Consider the following 25335-nt stretch of genomic DNA (forward strand, 5'->3'; position numbering starts at 1 on the left):
ATTTCTTAGTTTCTCTAAGCGAAACTTTCTGTATTTTTAGAATGAGGATAATCCTGCCTACTTCATTGGATTATTTTATAGATTAAATAAAAATAAGGCACATAAAGGCATTTTGGAAATCTACAAGTACCACACGAACATCAGTTGTACATGACAATAAAAAAATTTAAACTACTTTAAGTATACATTTTAGAAATGCAAAGAAGTATGTGATACAAGAATACAGCTCTACACACACACACACACACACACACACACACACACACACACGAAAAAAATTAAGATTCAAATGAGGTATTTTCCACAATTCTAAATTAAGAAAGAGACCATCACAATATAATTGTTTCATTAGGGCGAGTCTGAAATCATTCATCAATAAAAATGAATACATGTCAAATGAAATTTCTACCTCATAAAAGCCTCAATGTTCCACTGAATACAATTATAAATTATAAAAGAACATTTACTGTAGAATACATTCAAACAGTACAAAAGGACATAAAGTGAAAAATGTGACTCCATTCTGCATTCATCATAGGCAACTACTGTAAATACCTTATGTCAGTTGTACCATCCAAACAACAAACTATCACTACCAACAACCATTACCACAAAAGAATTATCAAAAGGAAAACCAGGGCAATACCAAATTTTAAGCCAGTCACTTTTAGCCTAGGGAAGAGGGTAGTGGCAGAGACCAATCTTTATGGCACAGACAGAGGGACTCAGTTTTCCCATGTGCTTGGCCTTTTCTTTTCTCATGCTTGCTCAGCCAAGAATATAGTGTTCTGGTGCCAAATCATTGCCACTGGCATTTACACTTGCTGTGCCTTCTCTCCAATTAAAAATAAATTGTACTGGGGCACCTGGGTGGCTCAATGGGTTAAGCCTCTGCCTTTGGCTCAGGTCATGATCTCAGGGTCCTGGGATCGAGCCCCGAATCGGGCTCTCTGCTCAGCCGGGAGCCTGCTTCCTCCTCTTTCTCTCTGCCTGCTTGTGATGTCTGTCAAATAAATAAATAAAATCTTTAAAAAAATAAAATAAAATAAATTGTACTGAATCCTTAGGTATAGATGATTTACAAGTGAAAACTAGGGAAGCATATTACCTAAATTCATCAGCAAGTTGAAGGCATTCTTAATCTTACCTTCAGTTTCTACCTGAAGAGAATCTGGGGTAATCTGAGTAACACCATCTTCCTTATCCATAATAGCTACTACTGTGCTGTCTCCTTCATTTTTTTCTGTTTCAAGTTCACCAGCTGAAGACATGGCATGACACTTTTCAGGCTCTGGATTACTTGTCTCCAGTGGGTCATCCCCTTTTTTAACAGGCATTTCTTGTTCCTCTGAATCACTGCTTGTGCAGGTGTCTTGCACATTGTCACGAGAAACTGATTCCTGTGATGCTTCCTCATCCATTGGCTCATTAATCCATTTTAGGAATTTTTCTACCTGAAATTTCAAGTCATTACAAGCATGAATGAATTCCAAATGATACAGAATATTCCCATCTGTTTTACCATTTGGACTTCACTGAAGCTGTTGTAATTATTAGCTCTAATAAGTATACTGTATCATATAAGCTAGTTATATATAAGTAATTCTGAGCTAACTATACTTTTGTATCTGGACATACCATGATCTTATTAAAGATTTCTTTAAAAGGAAGAAAATATCAGATTAAATACATGACAATGACCTTCCTGTAATCAATTAACACTAAGAAGATAAAGCTGAACTGTTCTAGTAGCCTTGCATAAAAAGGTTTCTAACAATATAACCACACTATGTGGTATTACCATTACAAATGTACCTACTTATTGTTGTCATTATTATTAGCTTTTCAAATTATACAGACCTTTCTTCAATGGCTCAGGTAATGTTAAATTGTACTCAGCACCAAAGATAAACTAAAAAGATCTAGTGTCCGTCTATCTGTAAGGAAAAGAGGAGTGCTATCTTAGAATGCAAGCTGTCCTTTAATGGAGCAGTAAAGCCAGTAAAATGATTCCTAAAAACTGGGTTTCTTAGAAATGTTAACAAGGTGTTAACAGATGATATGCACTTCCTTGCACACTTCTGTAACAAGAACATTGTTCGTAACAGATCCTGGTGACCTTCCTATGAGTTAGGAAATTGGATGATGAGCATAGGTAACAACCCAGAGTCTTCAAAGGGACTGTGTCTATAGAGCAGTCAGATATCTAAGGACACGACAGTCATATTTCTTTTCTTCTTGGCAATACTTAGCAGTTATGTTTTTGCTCTTTGTCTATAGCTGGATGTATGGGGACTATCACATCCAACATGTAAAAAATTCTGTAAGACTGACTGCTGATACTGGGAAATGTGTTCCAGATATAACCAGGGCCACTAAAATATTAAAATATCACCAGCAACCACTGAAATATAACAAAAATAAAGCCAGCTATAAATCTGTAGCATGTGGAAGAATGCTTAAGTTGGGAAGGATAATGTATCCTAAGGGTAAAACAAAGATCAGAGGGTTTGAGATTTTGTTTTGTTGCCTGAAGGAGCTGCTGGAGAGTTAACCGACACAAAGGTTTTGCTCACTAGAAGGTGGTCATCCCCCCCCCCCCCCATAATGGATAAGCATCACTTATCAAACCAAGCAAAAATAATTCTAATTACCTTTGTTTTTTGGGTGCTTGAACAGCAGGGATAGCAGAGTGAAAGAGAGGGGATGTGAATATTCCAGTTAGCAATGTAAATCACTAAATTAGCATCAAACTATTAGGATGAACTGGTTAGTGCAACGTTTGACTCATCACCTCTAGGTGAGCTCAAGATTAGACTCATCACCTCTAGATTAAAGCTTACAATAAATGCAGGACCAGATACTGACTTCCAGGATCCTACTTAGCCTGAGGCAGATAAGAAATTCTCACTGTTACTACATATATGAAGCAATTTTATCTATTTATCTTTCCAGTGATACTAGCTTTCAAAACATCCCTTTTTCATATTAGTCCCAACTTATTCTATTTCAAATTTGGTTCACAAAATATATGCCTTTGGGAAGGAAGGGGAAGAGAATTTCAGGTACCTTTGTATCTCACAGAAACAAGATTTCCACCTGAAAAAAATTTTAAAGAGTCAAGCTCACAAAATGAAATTTTATCTGTAAATAAAGAACAAAATTAGTATGTACCTTAGTCAAGGTTTTGCTTTTTTTGAATGCTTTTTCTGACTCTTCAGTAAAGAAAATGTGTTTGTTTTTCATATTTATTTGTCTTCTCATGTCCAGGAACTTTGACTTATACTTCACATTCTTCTGTAGGTATCTGACCCGCCGATGACTGAAGTTTGAAATTCCACCATATCTGTGACCAAACCAAAGGAAGCTGACTCAAACCTTAAGTTCTGAGTTTGTTTTCTCATATGAAAAGAGAATAAAACTGACAATTTTCACTATTTTTCTACTACCACCATTTAATTTTTATTTTATTTTCTACTAGCCACCATCTTATTTTTCTAAATTATAAAGATTATGAAATAAAGTTCGAATGTAGAGGAATTTAGGGCCTTAGTTATATGTTAACTTCCAAGTAAATGTGAAACACCAGTTGGGGATATCAACATACCTTACATATAACAGAAAGCAGATACTACATAGTAAAATATAAAAAGGAAATATTAGTAAAATATAACCCCACAGCATGTTAGGGAAATATAATCTTTTCTCATGGTGAGAGGATACGAAAGCACTTTAATACATATTTGGGTACACCGGAACTATTTTATCTTTTAAATTTTTATTTAAATTCTAGTTCGTTAACATACAGTGTAATATTGGTTTCAGAAGTAGAATTCAGTGATTCATCACTTACATACAACCCCCAGTGCTTATCCCAGGTGCCCTCTTTAATTCCTGTCACCCATCTAGTCCATTCCCCACCCACCTCTCTCCATTAACCCTCAGTTTGTCTCTGTCATTATGAGTCTCTTATGGTTTTTTCTTTTTCTCCTCCACCTTCCCATATGTTTATCTGTTTTGTTTCTTAAATCCCATAAGTCCAATCATATGGTATTTGTTTTTCTGAATTGACTTATTTTGCTTAGCATAATATACTCTTAGCTCCATTCATGTCATTGCAAATGGCAAGATTTCATTCTTGTGGATGGTTGAGTAATATCCCATTGTACATATGTACCACATCTTTTTTACCCATTCATCATTTGATGGACACTTGCACTCTCTCCATAATTTGGCTATTGTTGATATGAATTATTTTAATTTATTTTGAAGACTTTATTTATTTGTATGAGAGAGAGAGAGAGATCATAAGCAGGGGAAGCAGCAGGCAGAGGGAGGAGTCGCTGAGCAAGGACCCTGATGTAGGGCTTGATCCCAGGACTCTGGGATCATTACCTGAGCCAGAGGTAGATGCTGAACCGACTGAGCCACCTAGGCATCCCTATATGAATTATTTTAAAAGTGGTCACTGATTTTTTAACTTAAATTGATCTGAGCTGGGGCGCCTGGGTGGCTCAGTGGGTTAAGCCGCTGCCTTCGGCTCAGGTCATGATCTCAGGGTCCTGGGATCGAGTCCTGCATCGGGCTCCCTGCTCAGCAGCGAGCCTGCTTCCCTCTCTCTCTCTCTGCCTCTCTGTCTACTTGTGATCTCTCTGTCAAATAATTAAAAAAAAAAAAAAATTGATCTGAGCTTACCAAAGAAGCAAACCCCTATTATCAAAATATTTAGAGAATATCATTTGATCTAACCATCTGAATTTTTTCGTCCTAAATCATATAGAACTAGTACAAAGACTTCTTTGACAGTATCAAGCCTCGTTTAAGTACATCTTCCACAGTGCCACAGACTATTAGAAATTTAAAGTGTAATATACAATTAGCATTTATGAACTCAACAGTTTAGTGTTAAATGTCAGGTGTTATTGTCTAGCCATATCATAAACTTCTTTATAAAGTCTATTTTATGCTTTTTTTAAAAAGATTTATTTATTTTATAGACAGAGCATGTGCACACAATGGGGAGGGACAGAGGGAGAGGAAGAAACTTTAGGGGGCCTTGCTCCATGACCCTGAGATCACAACTTGAGCGGAAACCAAGAGTTGGACGTTCAATCAACTTTGCCACCCAGGTGCCCCAATTTTATCCTTTTAAGTAGAACTAGGAATCCTAAATAGAAGAAAAGTTAAATTCCAGGTAACAGAATAAATCTCCGCAACTATATAGTAGCAAGAGCCACCCAAGTAATTTCTCAATAAAATTATATGTGGGTAGAAGTAAATTCTGCCAGAATCTTAAACATGGCAATATCAGGAAAATATTTTAGATTACTAATCTTTATGATCTTTAGCTTTAAATGCTATGAGCTACAACTGCCTTCAAGTACCATAAGGAGAGATAACAGAGAGTTTAAATATATTCATAGTGTTATGAGCATATATTTCTAAGCTAATCTGGATTCATTTTATAAGTCAGTTTTGAGATCTATGTCCTCTTCTTTCTGACTTCATAATATGTAGGCATCAGTTAAAATTTCACAACTAAGAAAATAAATCTCACCCCTTGGAAACATCAAAGACCTTAATCTTGGTTTAAATCACTAGTGCAAGCTGACATAAATGTCTTTAGTGTGCCTTAACTACTCAGTTCAGTCTTCAAGTATATACAACAGACCCCTCAGTTTTCTTGTATATAATTCAGTTTTTTTTTTTTCATTTTCTTCGGTTTCAGAGTTCTTATAAATCTTAGATTTAAATGTTTGGGCATTTAATTCCAGAGAAAATTTATACTTTCTGTATACAAATATTCATAGCAGTTTTATTTGTAATAGCAAAATACCACATACAATCCAAATATCCTTGCACAGATGAATGACTAAAACTGTGATATATCCGTACAGTGAATACTGTTCAGCAGTAAGTAGGAATGAACTATTGGTAAACACATTAACTTGTGGGGAACCTCAAGGGCATATGCCTAGATCTTAGGAACAACCTAAAAGGACATACAGGGTGGTCAATTAAACACACAAGTACTAGATAAATGTGCACATAATGATGAGTCAGGATGTTCATGGTACACTGTTGAGGGAAAAAAAGGCTGCAGAACATGTATATTATGATTCTATTTTTGTGTTTTATAAAAAAAGAGTAGCCTGTTTATATGTACATAAGCATAAAAACACACATGATTAAATTAGGAAGGATATATGCCAAATACTGCCTACCTCTGAGGAATGATTTGAAAGATTTTTATTCTTTGTTACTTGTTTTGAGTTTTAATGTTTTCATAATAAAAAAGAAAAAAGGCTACTGCAGACTTGAACTTTTCATGACATGCTTGCTATAGATCTCAGATGTACACAAAGGCAGACATGTGAGATGCAAGGTGAAAAAGGGAACCATGCTTAGAAGTCTCAAGAGCTTGGCTTGAATCCTCAATGTGATCCTGACCAAGTCACACCTCTGTGGGCTGCAGCTGTTTTACCCATGAAACTTTGATGTACAACTGAGTTAATAACACATGTGAATATATCAAACATGTAGTAATCTATGAGAGGTTATGTTTTAACTGTAATATCTCAAGTTCTATCAAATCTATAACCATCATAAGCTATGTGAATATCAGAGAACTTGAAGACAGCTGAAGTGTTACAACTTCAAGAAGACACAGTGTTTATGTAATATATATAATTACTTTTGTCCTGAGCCATGCTTGAATCCTAGAAGGGAACCACTGTCATCAAAGTCTGAATCTGGGTTTTCATCAATGTCCAGTTCGTGGCTAAACAAATAAACAAAAGGTAAACAGCAACATTACATCCAGAGCCCACCAGTTCAGGCAAATATCAAAAGATACAATAATCAACCTACACACACACTTTCCTATTGCAACAATCAACCACCAGCTCACAAATCCAGGAAGACAGGAAAGAGCAGTTTAATCAGATTTTCCAAATATGATAAACTACCCAGCAGTGTTTGGAACACAGCAATAAGTACTCAAATCCTAATTATCTTTATACTTGAACATAGCACTAATACCGATCTTTCCATCTGCCTTTGGAAAGACACCTGTAAAAGCTGCAGCCTTAAACTAATCTCCTAGAGTGCTATTTTTAAATTTTCCTTAAAAATGAAGATGGAAACATTTGGTAAGTATCAATGCAACCAAAAAATTTACTCTCTCTCTGTATATATATTAAGAAGAATACGGTAGTGATACAAATAATAATAAGTACCCCATGATCGTCAATTTATTGGGGATGCCTTCTAGTGATCCCTACTACCTAATGACAGTACCAAGTAAGAGAAAATGGTGAGAGATAATTCTTACAAATTAAGTTAGTCATTGAACATTTATGGTGAACCTACTAGGTTCCAGAAATGTAAGTATGCCACACACAATCTCTGCCTCCAGGAACTAAAGGAGGAATTATGGAGCATTGTGTAGCATGTAGAAAGAACACAATGGAAGCATGCTTTTTTTTTTCCATTTTATTTATTTTTTCAGCGTAACAGTATTCATTGTTTTTGCACTGGAAGCATGCTTTTATGTATATACTAAGTTACTGAACCTCCAAAGCTTGTGTATTGTTTTTTTCAGAAGATGGAACACTTCATATCCTGTCAAAGAATTAAAATTTTATTAGCTAATGTCTAAGTTTTGCAATGTCTACCCTTTCCTTGTATTTTACAGAATTAGCATTTGACCACATTCTGCTTATATTATTTGCTACTTGTTTAATTTTACATATCAATAGTATACTAGCACTGCTTCCCGAAGAGTTGGTCTGGGTGTTAGACTTAGAGCTGCCATTGTTTTGCTATGTAACTCTGGGAAAGGCATTTATCCTCATTTTGTTTTAATATTCCCACCTATAAATTAAGAGCATTAGATTACATATGTCCGAGGTCTATTTTAGCAATGAAATTGCTAAATAAATATACTCAGACTTTTGGGGAAAAAAACAAACAAACAGAACTTCTGTGAGAGAAACTGTATCAACTTATATACGAATTAAAAGCTGTCATCCATGGATAGCTACTGTCAGATTTATTACATGCTAGTTTTTTGTCTTCCCAACAAGCTCATAAAAAAAGCATGAGTTCCACTTTAGAAGCAAGAAACTGTGGCAGAGTATAAGAGTTGGGATTTGCCAAGTGTTCTAGGGTATAGCGTCTTGCTAGTATGTCTCATCTTATTTCCTCACAGGATTGACAGTACTGCAATATAACAAGCTCTTTGTAGGCAATCCCTCAAGGACACAAGCGCTTATGCTACCACACTGTGGAGAGAGAGGTAATATGCAACTTGCCTCCTCTTGAGTTTGCTTGGCTTACATTCAGGTGGATCTTCTTCACTCTCATCTCCATCAATATTGTTGGGATGTGGTCTGTCTTTGATTGTGTTTGCTTCTGTAGAGTCCTGTGAATCTAAAGAGGCAGACATATTGCAGTGGATTTTCCCTTTAGTGTGACAACTCTTCTGCCTTTTGCAAACGCTATCAAAATACTTTTGCTACCTTCCTGCAATGAACTGTACATGCATATCAGGCACAGTGCCAGACCACATCTACCTATTTTGTATATCTACACCCAGAATCTGAGCATAAAAAAACTATAGCTATGTGTAATTATTAAAAAGTTTAAAAGTTTCCATGATTTAACTACTTAAAAAAACAAACTAAAAACTACTTTTTCCTCATAGCTGTCCAACTCTACACAAAGTAATCCACAGTTACCTTTGTGACAGCTAAGCAGTTACCACATTTTGACAGAACTTTAATTAATTAATTTTAGAGGGAGAGAGAGAATCTCAAGCATACTCTGCTGAGCATAGAGCCTGACTTGGGGCTTGATCTCATGACCCCGAGATCATGACCTGAACAGAAATCAAGAGTCAGATGCTTAACTGAGTGAGCCACTAAGGTTCCCCACATTTTGATGGAATTTTAACTTAAATTACTCTGAAGACAGCATAATACATTGATTAAAAATGACTTCTCAGGGGTGCCTGGGTGGTTCAGTGAGTTGAGGCCTCTGCCTTTGGATCGAGTCGTCGTCCCAGGGCCCTGGGATCGAGCCCCCCGCATAGGGCTCTCTGCTCAGCAGGGAGCCTGCTTCCCCTTCTCTCTGCCTGCCTCTCTGCCTACTTGTGATCTCTCTCAAATAAAAAAATAAAATCTTTAAAATAAAATGACTTCTCCTTATTAAGAAGCAAACACATTTAATTATCTCTAATATAGCTTAAATTGAAAGTAACAGCAAGGTAAGCACCACCATTTAAAAAAAATATTTTTAACTTGTGGTAGCTCCACCTGAGGGACATGTCTTTCTTTAGATTGGCACAAAGTGAGTAGGTGGGACTGGAAATGGAGATCTGCAGTGTAGACAAAGAGAGTCTGAATGTGTAGGCACAGATTATTTTAAGAGAACATCCAACCACAAATAACAGAAAACATACTTATATAGAAAAGCAATATATACCTTGTATGTGTTTTTTAAAGATTTTACTTATTTCTTTGGGAGCAAGAGAGAGCATGAGTGGGGAAAGAGCAGAAGAGGGAGGAGACTCCCTGCTGAGCAGGGAGCCCAATGTGGGGCTTGATTCCAGCACCCTGGGATCATGACCTGAGCTGAAGACAGACACTTAACCAACTGAGCCACCTGGGTGCCCCTATACCTTGTGTTTTGATCTCAAGGCAAGATCTAAAACAAATTAAAACCTAGAATTCTCAGATTTATCCTGATGGGACTCACTCTGGGACTAAGCAAAGAAATGGATAATCTATATATAGTTAGGAAAAAGGCAAGGGAAGGCACAGACTACAAGGTTTAATATATTTGACAAAGAGAAAAATACGAAGATAAGTGAGGATGATCAAAGGAATAACATGAAGGAGCAAGACAAGGGAAAATACACTGGCCAGTATACATATTTCAAATTTTATGGTCAAAATCAGCACAGAAAGAAATCAGAAAAGTATGCAAGAGTATCAAAAGGCCAATATAAAATAATCACATTATTAAAAAAATATGAAAATAACAAGGAATGAGAGTAAGTAACTTCCACTGGAAGAGCACAGAGAAAAAAGAGATTAAAAGGTAGGTACAGCCCCTTCAGTAACTCTCTAAAGAAAACTCTCAGCTAGCAATCTGAGGAGCAAAGCAAATCCAATTGCTAAATAAAAGGCCAAAAACTTTTGCTTCATATAGGGATGAGACTGAGAAGTCTTTTTTTTTTTTTTAAAGAATTTATTTATTTATTTGACAGAGAGAGAGAGAGAGAGAGATCACAAGTAGGCAGAGAGAAGCAGGCTCCCCGCTGAGCAGAGAGCCCAATGTGGGGCTCGATCCCAGGACCCTGAGATCATGATTCGAGCCAAAGGCAGTGGCTTAACCCACTGAGCCGCCCAGGTGCCCCAAGAAAAAAGTCTTATATTATAAACCAGACTTTTCTAGCATTAACCATCAAGGATGCCAAGAAGGCATCTTAATGACCTTCTGGAAGTTCAGAAGTTATAAAAAATTTCTCTCTCGTTTTCCTGGTGCCATCAGTTAGAATTCTCCTTCTGAGCAAGAGCACTCTTACCAACCTCTGACTTTTCTTAATATACCTCTCACTGGCTTTCCTTAGTCCTTTCTTTAGACCAGATTCTGTTTTGCTTTGTTTCAAATCACTTAGGCTGGAGTCAACCAAGTTCCTTATCCTGGATATTTTATGAAAATCTTAAAGTCAACCCTCCCAATTATAAATTAATATCATGCCTGTTGAGATTCCCTACAGAACAAGACTTCATTTGCTCAGAAATAAATTCCAGTATGACTTACAATCAGATTTGCCTGATGTCCACTGTGTACTCTGAACTATTCTCTAATAGGCCTCCTATAAATTCATTTGCTCCATAGAAACTTGGAAGTTCCCCATCTACTCTATTAAAAAATTTCTCAAGGGAGTTCCAAGTTTTAATTCACTGGCCACCAAGGTCCAAGTGGAAGGAATGATAGTTTGGAGAACTCCAAACAAATATTCTTTTTATTTATGTGAAAGGTAATAAACTTATGATACATGAATTAAATTATGTGACATTATAAAATGTAGTTGACATTGTGTAACCCTAACATAAAGGATAGGTGTTAATTATTTTGCTCAGTAGGTTAATTTTCCTGTTACTTAGTAGGATAAATCTTGGCTAATCTTACCCTGAGCTGGTTGGTTTGTGCTTCTGTTCCCAGACAAGCTGCTATCCTTGGTTCCTCCATTACATGGTTCACTCTGGCCAGAAGCAGGACATTCTCTGCTGCTGCTGACTTCACTTAGCCACTGACGTCCATCACAACTTACTGAAGAATCTAACTGGCTTTGTTCCACTTCCTCTGAATTCAAACTTATATTACTAATTCCACCAAGAATTTCAATATGCTCTTTATCACTTGAACTAGAGCTTTCACTATCAATTGTAGTAGATGGAGATGGAAAAGACATTAAGTCTGCTTTCATGCAATTTTCTTCTTTCTCATTGTCAACTTCTATTTTAGACCCACAAGTATCTGTTTCACAGGTTTGTGAGGTATCAAAAGTCCAACCCTGAGCTTCCCAATACTGAAATTTTTCCAAATAATACCAATAAAGTTGACTATAATGTTGTTCCCATTCCTCCTTTGTATCAGGAATGTTCCAAGGTTCAGGACATAGTGTCTGATCTGAATGTTTTTCTTGCCAGCTTTGCCATAATATTCCTCCACCATACTCGTTCCAATATTTTTCCCATTTTTCTGTGATTTCTAGCTTTGGAGTTAATGTATTTTCAACAGGAAGATTTTCAGTTTCAGTATCTTTTTTGGTTTGACGTTTACATGTTTTGGTGCTCTCATATTGTTCAACTGAAGATGGATCATCTGAAGCCAAAATGTCATCTTCATATTCTTGTCTCCAAGATTCTCTCATAATCTCATCTAAGTACTTCTTTTGATGTTTTTTCTTTTTCCTTTTTATTTTAACTTTATTTCTAGTATTCATAGAAACCTACATAAGATAAATAACTTGAATATAAAATGCAGCTCACAAATAAACTATAAAAGAAGGAGAATCCAAGTCTATTTTAAACATTAAATTAAACAATTTATTGTCAAATCCCCATCCTGGGTTTTTAGTTATACAAACAAGTTAATCTTACTATTTATGTTTTCAGGAGGAGGAAAAAAGGACATATATCAAAACTTGCAATTTTAATTAATTTATAAATATGTATGTTTAAAAAGAGGTAGAATGCTCTAATTTATGAATATGTTAGATTTGGGATAAAAAAATTCTTTGTGATATCTTACAGAGAAAACTAAGAAAGAGAAACATAAGTAACTTACCTCAAAATTCTTATGTGCAGATATCCCACCAAACTGAAGTGGTAGTCCCATACTTCTCATGAGTTCAGCCTCAGAATCAAGTTCACTTTCATCTAGGCCTAAGCCTTTACTGTCATGTGACTTTGCAGTGCCACCTTCCTCCCCTTCTTCCTCTTCTGTAGCTTGGTCTCCTACAGATAGGATTTGTCAGCTTCATTTTATAGAAAATGCAGATGCACGTTTTTCCACCATTTTATTTTTTAAAAATTATTTATTTGAGAGAAAGAGAACACGAACACACATGCACAAGCCCATGGACAAGCCCACACAAGCAGGGGGATGGGCAGAGGAAGAGGACAGACAGGCAGACTCCCCTCTGAGTAGGGAGCCCAATATGGGGGTTGATCCCAGGACCCTGAGATCATGACTCTAGCCAAAATTAAGAGCTGGACACTCAACTAACAGTCATCCAGGGGCCTCTCATCCTCATTTTAAAGAGAAATCTGAGACCAAGAGTTATGCAAAGGTTATGATTTTTTAGGGGTAACACAGACTAGTAAGAAATAGCCAATTAAGAATCAGGAGACAACATCTAATATGGCTCTGCCCACCACCAGCTGCCTAATCAACTTACACTTACTGAGCATCTCCTCTGTGCTGTGTACTGTGCAAAGTACTGAGGATATAAGAGGGAATGTGGCAGAATAACCACAAGGAAAACACATTTTCACATTCCTTACTACTCAATAAGGAATATCATTATCAATGAGCAATATTACTCAATTAGATCAGTGAATTTAAAATGATGATTTGTGGAGTTTACTTTAGGATCTAGTAAGAAGAGTGGTGAAAGGTATGTCTTTAGGTGCCTCATGGTTTTTTCAATCACAACTGGGATTTATATTCTGTGACACTGTGAGAGTAATGATTTAATGAAAGCTATAAAAGTCTGAAATCCCCTAAACTGGAAGTTTTTCAAATGCCCTGATTCTCCTAGAAAACCTGTTTTATTATAACAAAACAAGTTTAGCTTTATACTAATATGGTTACATAAAGTTTACTGCACCATAAATTCGACAAATGCCATTCAAAAGCTCCATTAACCATTTAAAACGTGAGAGAAGTATCACTTTATACACTGACATAGTCAATTAGGGCTGAGCTGCACTCCACCTAAATGATCATAGACAACAGAAGAGTGAATCGTACAAACCAAAAATGGAGACTGTAAATAAGAGGAATCTTCTGTGTATAAATTCTACTGAAACAAAGAGGGAAAAAAGATACCTACTAAAGAGGATTCCACTCACCATTCTATTCAATGTACTTATGAAAGTTCAGGAGATAGCAAATAGGAAAAACAAATGTGCTAAGTTTTATGATCCTTTCATGGTATGCATATTTTATGTTCAGTAGGAGCCTGATGTCTAAAGAAACCTTATTTGTACATTACATTGAAATGTAAACCAAACAGTTCATTCAGTGATCAACTGAAGAAAAAGTGATTTGCTCCACCACTGTGAGAGTTAAAGGATTTTTAAGGGTAACATGATGCACTTCATTTGTGTTGACTTTAGCCTAGAACTGACGCTAGTTTCCCCTCTATCTAGAGAAACAAAAAAGATCTGTGTGGAAAGAACAAATGCGGTCATTGAGGGAAGTCTGAGAGAGACCAAGATAGTTTTCAGGTTAACTAGGTAAGACTCAAAAAACATAATAAATTCTATTTCTTATTTGTGAAAGTTAACCCAGATTGTGGCCTCTTTACTTCAAGCAGAAGACTAAGGATGTTCACTTTGCATTTAGCCTGAATAATTTATCTACACAATTGTTAAAGTATTAAACAAGGAGGAGGTCATTAGACTGAGGCGGCTTGAAGGCCTTTGTTATCTATGTAAGCAAATCAAACAAGTAAGCCACAATCAAAGCACTCAAATCTAAGAAAAGAACACTGAGGAACAACTAATCACAAACAGCTAACTAGGCTTCCCCAAATGAGGTCATTCCTTAAGACAGAGCCAATGAATAATTTCCTTGCTCTGCTTCTATATCTTCTCTATTAAAAAACTCCCCTAACTCCTGTCCTGTAGTGGTGCTCCTATCTAGAGAGCTGGCAACTGCCTGAGTTGCGTAGATATAAGTTCAAATAAACTCCCGAAAATTTTAATGTGCCTGTATATCTTCCCACACAATAAAATTTTGCTGAAAAAACCGTATGTTCTCTATTCTTCAAAGCTTCAAATTTCATCTTGCTCTTTATCTAATGGCAACAACTCAGGAAAGAACATTACGTAGAGCAAAAGAGGCTACCTCAAGTCCACACAGGAGCTAGCTACAGAAAAAGAAAAGATGTGCTTTGACAGGGATTCTAGAACCACGTTATAATAAAAAATAAGGAAAGTAACCTATGATTACTGGTTGTCATTTACAATATTTAATGACAACAAATTAATGTAGTATAACAAATTATATTTAAAAACAATACATTATTAGTTACTTTGAGCAAGTAAAGGGCCATGTTTTACACTGTATTACCTGCATTGTCGCCATTGCCTTTGACATAGTAGCCTTTTAATCCCAAATTGCACAATTTTCGATCTCTACAAAGCAAATTAAATAGTCAATATTGAAATAAATTATAAACTTGAGAAAAAAACAAGTTTGAGGCAGCACAGATTAATTAAAAAGGTTAAGGAATAGAAAAGCAATCTGCTAATATATTTTCCTCATCTGTAACATACAGGTAATAATACATAACCTGTGAAGTTATTATAAGAATAGTATATTGTAAACTATTTAATAGATAGCACATGGGAAGCATCTTTTATTGTAATTACTGATTACTAAAATTAAATGGTAGTTCTGGTTTGGAGGAAGAATCAATCTTACAATACATGAACAATGAAGTGTTCTTTAAATTTGCTCGAAGAAGTGAGCATAAAAGTGGAAAGATTTATCTTACACACATATAATAAATCCACATGCAGATCCTACTCCATTTGCAAATAGGCCAAGTTATCATTGCCTAGTAGACAAGATATTAATGGTCTGAGCAAAGGTTGTTGTGGGGACTAATCCCCAAAGTTCTTATTTAAATATTTGGTCAAACTGGAACATAAATCAAAACAATTCACCCTCAATTTTTTCTTTTCTAAGAAAAGAACACTGAGGAACAACTAATCACAAACAGCTAACTAGGCTTCCCCAAATGAGGTCATTCCTTAAATTTTATCTACCTACCTACCTAGGTAAGCCCTAAGCTCAACATGGCCCTTGAACTCATGACCGATGGAGAGTCATGCTCCACCAACTGAGCCAGACAGCCATTCTAGTCTCAACAATTTTTAAAAAACTGAATGATTAAACTTTTCTTTACATATCTACTTCTAAATTTTTTCTCTATCTGCTAAGATTGGAAACTCCCTAACCCAAATGAGTTTAACAGAACAGTTAAAAATTAAAATTTTGATATTATCTTCCTACCATTAAATTCAGCTGTAATAAACACCATCAGAAGTGCCATAATAAAGCTATCTTCAAGTATTAGCTAATACTATTTTTTTAATGGGGCAACAATAAAGTCAACAAAATAAAATTCCTGTATACTTGATATATTTTATTGTCCTCCCGTTTGTTTTTTGATACTTTATAAAACATAAAGTAGGTGATCACTCATAGCAGGACAGCAAACAGGCCAGAGGATACAGTGCAAATGTGCTTTGGCAGCATGCCCACTGGTCCCCAAGAACACTGGACAATGGAGAAGTGGTTAGGGTGGTGGGGGAGATCAGCAGCTGTACAGAGGACATCAATGGTGCCCCCTCCAGTACCCACAGATATGGGGCACTAGGTGTCAGGTGGAGGAAGAGACTAATACGGCGGCAAATTGGTTACATTGAGCAAGTAAGTATATTTAGGATAATGATAGCCAAGATTTTCTATACACATACATGTATTTATGTATGCATGTAAAATACAGATATATCCTGACTAAATGTGTCTGCTGAGAGAGTGTAGAGGCAATGAAAACCCAGGAGCAATGAACACAATGACCCCGCAAGTCTTGGTTTCTGAACACTACTCTGTTAGAAGGAGCCAAGGTACCTTGGAGAAGTGGAAGCTCCAGGTTGAAGCACGGACTATAAAAGATAAGCCAGGTCACCCTCTGTGCTAGAGGGTTAGGAGGAGGTCAGAGAATGCCAGGGACACATCAAAATGATATACAAGCCACCTCGAGGGGCTCATACCAGCTTAAACTATGTGAACATCAAAATAAATTAGAGTAATAAAATAGAACTTACTAATAAATGAATAATCCAGAATCCATGTTAATGTAAATAAAGGAGTAAACAAATACATGAGGAGAGAAGGCATTCTCCACGCAGAATGCCAACTAATAAAAGCAGAATGACAGAGAATTCTTTGGAAACCTTCAGAGGCAGCTGATTCAGGAACAGGAACAGGGCACTAACACTGGAGTACTTTCCCTCCAAATACTAATACACACAAATGGAACCACTTTGACTTTACAGCAGAGATAGTTATGAGACTGCAACATAATTAGGGAATGGAGGTCAATGTCATCAGGGGTGGAATGGGTCCACAGCAAGTGACTGAAATGATGCAGAGCCAAACACAGGATCATTTCTGTGGCATTCCTGCCAAAAAGGCATGGCCGAGCTCTGTTCGTGTAGAAATGTCAGATAGACCCAGGTTAAGGAAGGAGATTTCTTTTTATAGCATAAACAATTTTATAACGAGAATTTACTACTCCATCATTTCAGCATTTTCCTATGTTCTATTCTAGGCTTTGTATATAATAACACACAATTTTACATAACTGTAATCATAGTGTAGATATTTTTATATTCAGATATGTTAATTAACACAAAGTATTTTTTCATTTTACTACTGAGCCGTTATAAAGATTATTTTTTTTTTTAAAGATTTATTTATTTGAGGGAGAGAGAGTGTGAGTGAGAGAGCAGAAGAAAAAGGAGCAGCAGAGGCAGAGGGAGAAGCAGGTTCCCTTCTGAGCAGGGAGCCTGATGCAGCGCTTGGTCCCAGGACCCTGGGATCATGACCTGAGCTGGGACTGAGCCACCCAGGTGGCTCTATAAAGATTATTTTTTTAAGAGCTCCATTACATCATACATATATAACAAATGGAAACCTGAATGCATAGATGAAATAGAATTATTATTCTAGAGCTCATAAGACAGTATGTTAATATAATGTCCTCAGATGATAAACAATAGTTAACGATGTTACGTTCTATTTCCCGCCTTTGAGGAGAGGTGTATAATAACCTTACTCAGTACGAGAATCAATTCAATACTAAGAAGGTATTAGGCACCTATGCTAATGTTCATTTTCTGTTTTCTGCTACATGGACTATTTTCTCAGTTTAATAACTTATTCTAGAATCAATGTGTTGTTTTAAGACTGAAACAAACAAACAAGACTGTGAAACAGACCTTTTCCCTATCTGGAAAGCAGGGTTATACTAATAAGCCTCTGAAATTCCAGCATGTCTCCAAAGGTCCAAAGATTCCTCCACTTGATCTTAGCCAAAAGGTCTAGAAGTGATCCCAAAGACTTCTCAAGCGCCTACTGGAAATAATTTCAGAATCATCTTCTTTTCATTCTAAAGGGTTATAATTTATCTGAGCATTAAATGATCTAAAGGAAGAAGCCATTCTTTTCTCTATTTTGAACTCAGAATGCAGTTTCTAAAAGTAAATAGAGGTTCTAAGTTTTAAGAATATGTATGAAATTACCTGAAATTTAGAGGAGGAATGTTTTAATTCAAATAAGACTAAATTCAAACTAACTGGTGATTTAAACACCAATTACATTGTGTTTAAAATAAATTTGCTTTAATTGAAATCTAGTAGCATAGTTTTGTAGGGGTCCGGCATGACAATTTTTCTCAACCTTTTACATTTATAACTTACATTGTCTTTCTGTTCTTTCTGGAAAGGAGTACAGCCCTAAGACTCAAATCCAGCTTTAGGCTAAGAACTAAGTATGTAGTCTTGGCTTTCTTTTGTTTATTTTACACAGAGTTCTGATTGTTGCTCCTTCCCGCTCAAATATACCCCAGTTTATCTCCACTCTTTAGACTTCTTTTCAAATACTACTTCCTTCAACAATCTCTGTGATCTGTGGAGAAAGGTTAGGTTTCTGTTATCATATATATCTGTACTTTTCTCTTACAGTACTTACAAGTGTAATTTGCTAAATATATATGTAACAGTTGTCTTAATATGCATCTCCTTTGCTAGAAAGTAAACTCAAAGAGTGTGGGACAGGCAGTGTCTTGTACCCCGGTGCCCATCAGTGTAGCTAATACAAGGAAGCACAAAAAGCATTTATTGAATGAATACATGCATGCATGTGTACAAAAACAATGCTTTTAAAATAAAATAAAGTGTTTAACTTCCTTTCGGATTAATTTTCTGATTACTCCACAAACACATAATGGCAAACAGTAAGAATTGCTTCAAACTTAAACTTTACTCCAATAAATTATATTAAAACTCTAGATAACTGGAGTGCCTGGGTGGCTCAGTGGGCTAAAGCCTCTGCCTTTGGCTCAGGTCCTGGTCCCGGGGTCCTGGGATAGAGCCCCTCATCAGGATCTCTGCTCAGCAGGGAGCCTGCTTCCCTTCCTCTCTCTCTCTCTGCCTGGCTCTCTGCCTACTTGTAATCTCTGTCTGTCAAATAAATAAATAAAATGTTAAAAAGAAAAAAAAAAAACAACTCTAGCACATAAAATTTGCTTCCTCAAGTTGAATCTAACAATCAACCTGTGAGATAACCGGGGTAGATATACCTGTTTTAGGGATGAAGAAAAGAATCAAGTGGCTAAACTGACACACCTAATATAAAGGAAGCTTCACCCAGAGTACAATTGTTCAGTCAGTTTTTTCCTACCCACTGGCTATCTTCCATGCAGGGCAATATTTACCCCAAACACATATTTTCCAAAAATACATTTCAAAACTCCAAGGAGCTAAATCTTTTATCTCGGGTAATTAGAAATTCTATTTAAGCGCATTTGCGCTTTAATAAAACTTAAGGTTTTAAAAATGTTAACCCACAAGAGTTACTCAGCCTTCAACTTGTGACGTCACAGCCACGAAGGAGATTTCTTTTTACATTTCACTTCTCCCGATTTTTAAATGTCCGCTCATTAAAACGAAATAAATCAGCTACCACATTTTTTTTTTTTTCCACAACAGCCTACAAAGTAGATTTTACTCTTGAACTTAAGGGCAACCGGCGACCTCTCCGTAAAGCCCGAAAATTTTTTTTTTCCCTGAAACATCTCCCCAAAGTTCTTACACTTCGGGCGTGGATCCCAATTCCAAGTAGTTTGCAAGGCCTACATTTCTGGGAAATAACCATGCTAGAGATGAAGAGGAACACCTTTTTTTACTTACTCTACAAATGCCCTGGAGCACAGGCAAAGGATTTTATAATCCTCTTCCAGGTCTTCAATGAAGAGAAACATCTCGGCCACGCGGCTCCACTTCTCGCAGCACATTTTACCACCTCAGTGGGACGTTCTGCGGGAAACGGCACGGGACAGGCCTTCCCGGCCTCTGCTCGGTTCCTGGAGATCGAAGGGAGGTTTCGCCGGCGCGCCCAGGGGTACGTCAGGGATTAGGAACGGGCCCGGGGCCGCGCGCGCCTGGAGCAAGCAAAGGAGCCGCCACCGGAAGTGGCTCCTGGCGCTCACAGGAAGGGGCGGGGCGATGGGGGTGTCACACTCAACGCCGTCCGGGGTGCAGCGGCAGTTTGTCTTTTTCTTACCAGGTAGCTCCGGGGGGAAACCCGCCGCTGAAATTTCTCCTTTTCCCTCGGTCGCTGAGCCACCGAAGAGCTCCCGCCGCTGTTCGAGGGTGAGGGCGAGCCGCTTCTGCCCCTCCCGCCCGAGGTGTGTCGGTCCTCATCTTGGCTTCCTAGTTCTCCTCCCCTCCGGGCGCACTGCTCCGCGTCAATCGCGCGGGGCTCGGAGCGGCCAAGGCCGCACGTCTAGTCTCGGTGGGACAGCCCCGGAGTCCCCGGCGGGGGCGGGCGGGCTGAGCTTCCCGCGGCACTCGGTGTAAGCTCGGGCACCGGAGTGGTGGGGACGGGTGATCCTGCCTGGGTCACAACGAGCCTATTCTCTCCGCCGCGCATCCCCCCTCGCGCTCAAAACCTGTTTTGTCTCAACTTGGGCGGCGGGGCGAGGTGTCCGAACCTGGGCAGAGGCCTCTGGGCTTGCCCGGTGACCTCTGTTTCCAGGATCCGAATGGAGCCTCCTGGACTCGGGGGGCCGCAGGGATGAAGTGGTTAAGCAGGCTTCCCGCAGGTGGGGCTTGGAATCCGGGTCTGATGCTCCCTTGCTACCTGTGTGATCCGGCGAGCGGCTTAACCCTTATGAGCCTCCTTGTGATCATCTGTAGAATCGGAGTGATGAAGAGTCCCTGCTTCCTGGGGCTGCTGGAAGGACTAAATGAAACTGTGCATATCAGACCTCTTATATGCTATTAATAGTTTCCGTGGGTACCTAGTTCGTGCGCGGCAGACGCCGCGTTGGGCCCCGGGGTTTGCCGCCGGTAGAAAGGGTCTCTGTCAGTCCTCAGGCTGCTGGTGCGTAAGAAAAATGCGTGTGCGCTTAAGGATGCCGAAAACTGCAACACCACTGCTAGATTTGAAAAAGGCAGTTCGTGTTCGGTGTTTGGTAGTCGTTGAGACTGTTCAGGCAGCTTCCTCGAAGAAGCAAGTTCCAACGTGAAGGTGGTGGGAGCATTTCCGGACTTGTGCTGTTAATGCCAAAATAGCATCATTTAGCATGTGTAACGACTGAGGTAAAATCCGGATGTTTAAGGCTTGATATTTCATTTTGGTCGCATTTACCATTGGATGGAAATAGAAAATTAATTTTAAAATGAAACGTTTATTTCCACATGAAATGTTTATTTCTACATCCTTACTGTCGTCTTACTTTGATATCCGGGATATGCTCATTTTAGTGACTCAAGAAAGTTGAGAGTGCTGCACAGTTACGGACACACCGGTATAGATATGCTGCACTTGGGGGGTGAGGAGAGATTAAGAAAAAAGGTAGAATAGTAATTACCACAGTGGAAGATTTTAGCTAGAAGTTGAAGGACATTCTGGGTTTAAAAAAAAAAAAACAGGAACAAAACACAAACCCTTGAAGATAGTTCATAATAGAAACTAGAGTTTGAAGCTTGAATCTGAAAGGTATTGTTTTAAAGTTAAAATGATTAGGTTTCCCCGATATATTTATTTAATTTATGTTAGAGAAACTACTTTTAGTTTGAAGTGGAATGCTTATTCACTAGGACTGAATCCTAAACCCTTTTAAACAATTATTAACAATGCAGGAGAGAAAAGGGAAATTAATTTTATTTCAGTGAGTATTTAATTTAATTGGCATTTTCAGTGTATCTTCAATGTGGCTTATATACTAAAAGTAAGAAATGGATCTGTTGGCATCCATGGTGCTAAAAGTCCTGATAATGGGTGTTTAAAAATTGTTTTATTTTCGTAAAGTTTTCTAGAAAGCAAAAAACCCTCTGTTCTGATGTATTATTTTTCAAATTACTCTTATTTTAAAAATGTATAAGGTTGGGGCGCCTCGGTGGCTCAGTGGGTTAAAGCCTCTGCCTTCGGCTCAGGTCATGATCCCAGGGTCCTGGGATTGAGCCCCACATGGGGCTCTCTGCTCAGCAGTGAGCCTGCTTCCTCCTCTCTCTCTGCCTGCCTCTCTGCCTACTTGTGACCTCTGTCTGTCAAATAAATAAAAAAAATCTAAAAAAAAATGTATAAGGTCAGTTATAGTAAATGTTCTTCACCAGCAATATCAGCATGGTGCTATTTTCTTTATATGTGATGCACAGGGCTATGTTTAATTGTAGATTTTTTTTTTTTTTTAAATAGGAAATGGCCTGGAATTCTGGTAATTAAAATACTGTATCTCCCCCAAAACATCTTTTAACAATTATAGTTTTTAATTGGATTAGAATAGATTGGTAAGGAGTCAATATAGTCTTTGGCAAATTAGAGGGAGAGGAGGGCTAGGCAGAAGTAGAGGAAAGACAGAGATTGCAATTTTAACATTTTCAGCCTTTGTGAGAGAGAGACAGAGAGGGGGGGAAGAGAGATATTAAAGAAAGTGTAATGAAAACCAGAGTAGGAAGTAGGAGAACCGGGTTTTAATTTTGGCCCTTGTTTCTTCACTGAATTAATTTAGTAACTTTGGGCAAGTCAACTTGGCTTTCTCTTTTTAACTGGTTTCTGCAAAATTAAGAGGTTGTGTTCATTGAGTTCTAAAGCCATGCTCTCACATCATCAAAAGTAAGTATTTTATCAACTTAAAAGCTTATTATTCAGACTCTTATGGTAGTTCTTTAGTGGCAAGCTTTAGGGCACTGTCTTGGTCCACATCTTTTGTCAGAGATTTGAATGAACACAGTTAAGGTCTACCTTTATTTAGCTCGTATTTGTTAGGTGTTTACTATGTGCCAGGCATATTATTCTAAGTGCTTTACATATGTTTTCTCATATGATTTTGTTTACCAGTGTATCCCCAAGTGTTTAGAATAGTCTCAAGCACAAATTATTTGCTTAGTAAACATATATTGAGTAAATGAATTAATAACCCAATGTTTTAAGTCTTGTCTGAGCCATGCCCTTTCTTATACACTGTATTCTGTCCCTTCTGGCCTAGTCAAAGACTGCTGCCAACAATTACTCCTCTCCTGCGTCATCTATTTCTTACTCTCCCACTGAGGCATTAGCATTGGTGTTAAAGACCATGTTTTCTTTCATCTCAAAACAATAACAAACTTGGCTCATATTTCTCTCCAGGTGCTCACCCATTTCTCTGTTCCTTCTTGCATCAGCATTCCTCTAAAGAGTTGTCCATATTTGCTGTTTCCAATTCATTTCCTCTCACTTTTTCATGAATTTACTCCACCTGACTTTCATCCCCACTGTATCAAAATAGTTCTTAATTATCTGGGCTTGTCAGTGTCTCCGTGTTGTAAAACCCAATGGTCCATCATTTCTTAGACCTCTCTGCATCATTTGAAACCAGTGAATACTCCTTTCTTCTTGGGAACACTTTGTTACTTTGACATGTAGGGTGCCATCCTGGAAGGGGAATGCTAGTTCCTCATTGTTGTCCCAACTTCTAAAATGTTGAGTGCCCCAATGCTCAGTTCGGGACTCTTTTTTATTCTATATTTCCTCCCTAGAAGGATCTTTTTTAGTTTCATGGTTTTCATACGATCTTTATATTCCCAATTCCCAGATATGTTTCTCCAAATTTGATCTTCCTGCTAATCTCTATGACCAGCTGCCTATTTAAGGTCTTCACTTGGATGTCTTCTAGAATCTTTACATGTTTAAAACTGAATTTCTGATCTCTCTCCCAATCCCAGACCTGTTCTTCCTGTAACTCCATCTTTTCACAAGCAAGCTAATCATGATGACAATGCTAGCAATACTTATTTAGGGCTTATATTGTGGAAGGTACTCTTCTAAGCTTTTTTAAAAACATATATTCTTGGGGCACCTGGGTGGCTCAGTGGTTGAGGCCTCTGGCTTTGGCTCAGGTCATGGTCTCGGGGTCCTGGAATCCGGCCCCCGCATTGGGCTCCCTGCTCGGCGGGGATCCTGCTTACCCACCCCCCTGCTACCTGCCTCTCTGTCTACTTGTGATCTTTGTCTGTCAAATAAATAAATAAAATCTTTAAAAAATATGTATATTTTTTACAGACTTGACAAGTAACTTGCCTAGATCATACAGTAAGTAACAGAGTCTCCTGGAGTACAGACCCACATTGCCAAAACACTGTAGTCATCCCAGACTTCTCTCTCTCTCACTTATATTCTACATCCATTCATCAGCAATTCCTTTGGCTTTATCTTCACAGTATATCCAGAAATTATCATCTCTTACAGACTTTCACTCTGTCACCTTTGTCCAAGCCACTTTCATCACTCATTTCGATTATTGCCTGAACTTCCTATTTGTTTCCTGTGCAGTGTATTCTCAATATGGCAGTCATTTAAAACACAAGTTAGGCAATCTCACTCTTCTGGTGCCTTCTTCATCTCACTTAAGGTTAAATCAAGCCTATAGGGTTCTACAGTGCTACTCCTCTCTCCATTTCTGACTGCTCTCCTTACCACTTTTCTTCAGCCTGCTTCCTTGTTGCTCCTCAGACCACACCAGATGTCTACTGGTATTTACTTTTATTTTAGCCAGGACTCCTCTTCCAAATACCCACATAGTTTGCTTCCTCATTTCCTGAGGTCTCTGCTCAAATGTACCTTTCGAAGAGTCCTTCCCAGGCTACTGTATATTACACAGCAACCCTCCCTCCTACCCTCTTGCATGATATAGACCTCTATTTTCCTCTTACCCTGCTGTATATTTCTCCATAGCACTTATCATCTAATGTAGTATGTGTATCACTATATCCTAATTTTATAGATCTTAGCAAGTTGAGGTACAAGTGGGTTACTCAATATCATACAACTAGAGTCTGTCATGGGGAGTGACCTGAGTGCTGAAAGGTTATGAAACTAGGGTCTGAGAAGTGGTTGAAAGAATTAAGGATTCTGACCAGAAAATTGGATTTCACAGCTCATCATAGCTTTGTTGAAACTTGAGAGTTTGTGTAATGGAAAAGTTTCTATGGTATAGAACTAGGTGCAGTAGGGAAAAGTTACAGTGAGATAAGTATGTGCAAGATCTTTTTAGTAGTTCGATGGATGGTTTTAAAGATGGAGTTGACACCTTTTGAGTTTTCTGTTCTGGAAAGGTTAAATAGAATTTGAGGATGACTATTTTGGAGGAGGTTATTGCGTGCAGCACTGGGCCACTGTTCAGAAGCTACTTATGAAGATGCCCCTCTTTGCTGTACTGCGTTTGTTTGATAAGTCAAGAGTGTAATTGAGGAT

The 25335-nt window shown here is 37.9% G+C and overlaps 2 protein-coding genes across 3 annotated transcripts in view; one reads left to right on the plus strand and one right to left on the minus strand.

Annotated features, from left to right (window-relative positions):
• The window catches only part of TGS1 (trimethylguanosine synthase 1), a 39352-nt gene extending 19298 nt beyond the window's left edge, over positions 1 to 20054 (minus strand). Inside the window, exons 1-8 of the mRNA XM_046026120.1 lie at positions 19791 to 20054; positions 14878 to 14942; positions 12364 to 12533; positions 11203 to 12025; positions 8316 to 8433; positions 6695 to 6781; positions 3175 to 3346; positions 1148 to 1454 (exon numbers count right to left, since the gene is read on the minus strand). Of these exons, the coding sequence (XP_045882076.1) occupies positions 1148 to 1454; positions 3175 to 3346; positions 6695 to 6781; positions 8316 to 8433; positions 11203 to 12025; positions 12364 to 12533; positions 14878 to 14942; positions 19791 to 19894 (1846 nt within the window). The 5' untranslated portion in view covers positions 19895 to 20054. The remainder of the gene's footprint in view (positions 1 to 1147; positions 1455 to 3174; positions 3347 to 6694; positions 6782 to 8315; positions 8434 to 11202; positions 12026 to 12363; positions 12534 to 14877; positions 14943 to 19790) is intronic.
• A 71-nt stretch (positions 20055 to 20125) lies between these two features.
• The window catches only part of TMEM68 (transmembrane protein 68), a 45310-nt gene continuing 40100 nt past the window's right edge, over positions 20126 to 25335 (plus strand). For both annotated transcript variants that reach the window (XM_046017875.1, XM_046017866.1), the window contains exon 1: positions 20126 to 20287. The gene's annotated coding sequence lies outside the window, so the exon portion shown is untranslated. The remainder of the gene's footprint in view (positions 20288 to 25335) is intronic.

This window comes from Meles meles, chromosome 1 (genome assembly GCF_922984935.1).
Source record: "Meles meles chromosome 1, mMelMel3.1 paternal haplotype, whole genome shotgun sequence".
Classification (NCBI taxonomy): domain Eukaryota; kingdom Metazoa; phylum Chordata; class Mammalia; order Carnivora; family Mustelidae; genus Meles; species Meles meles.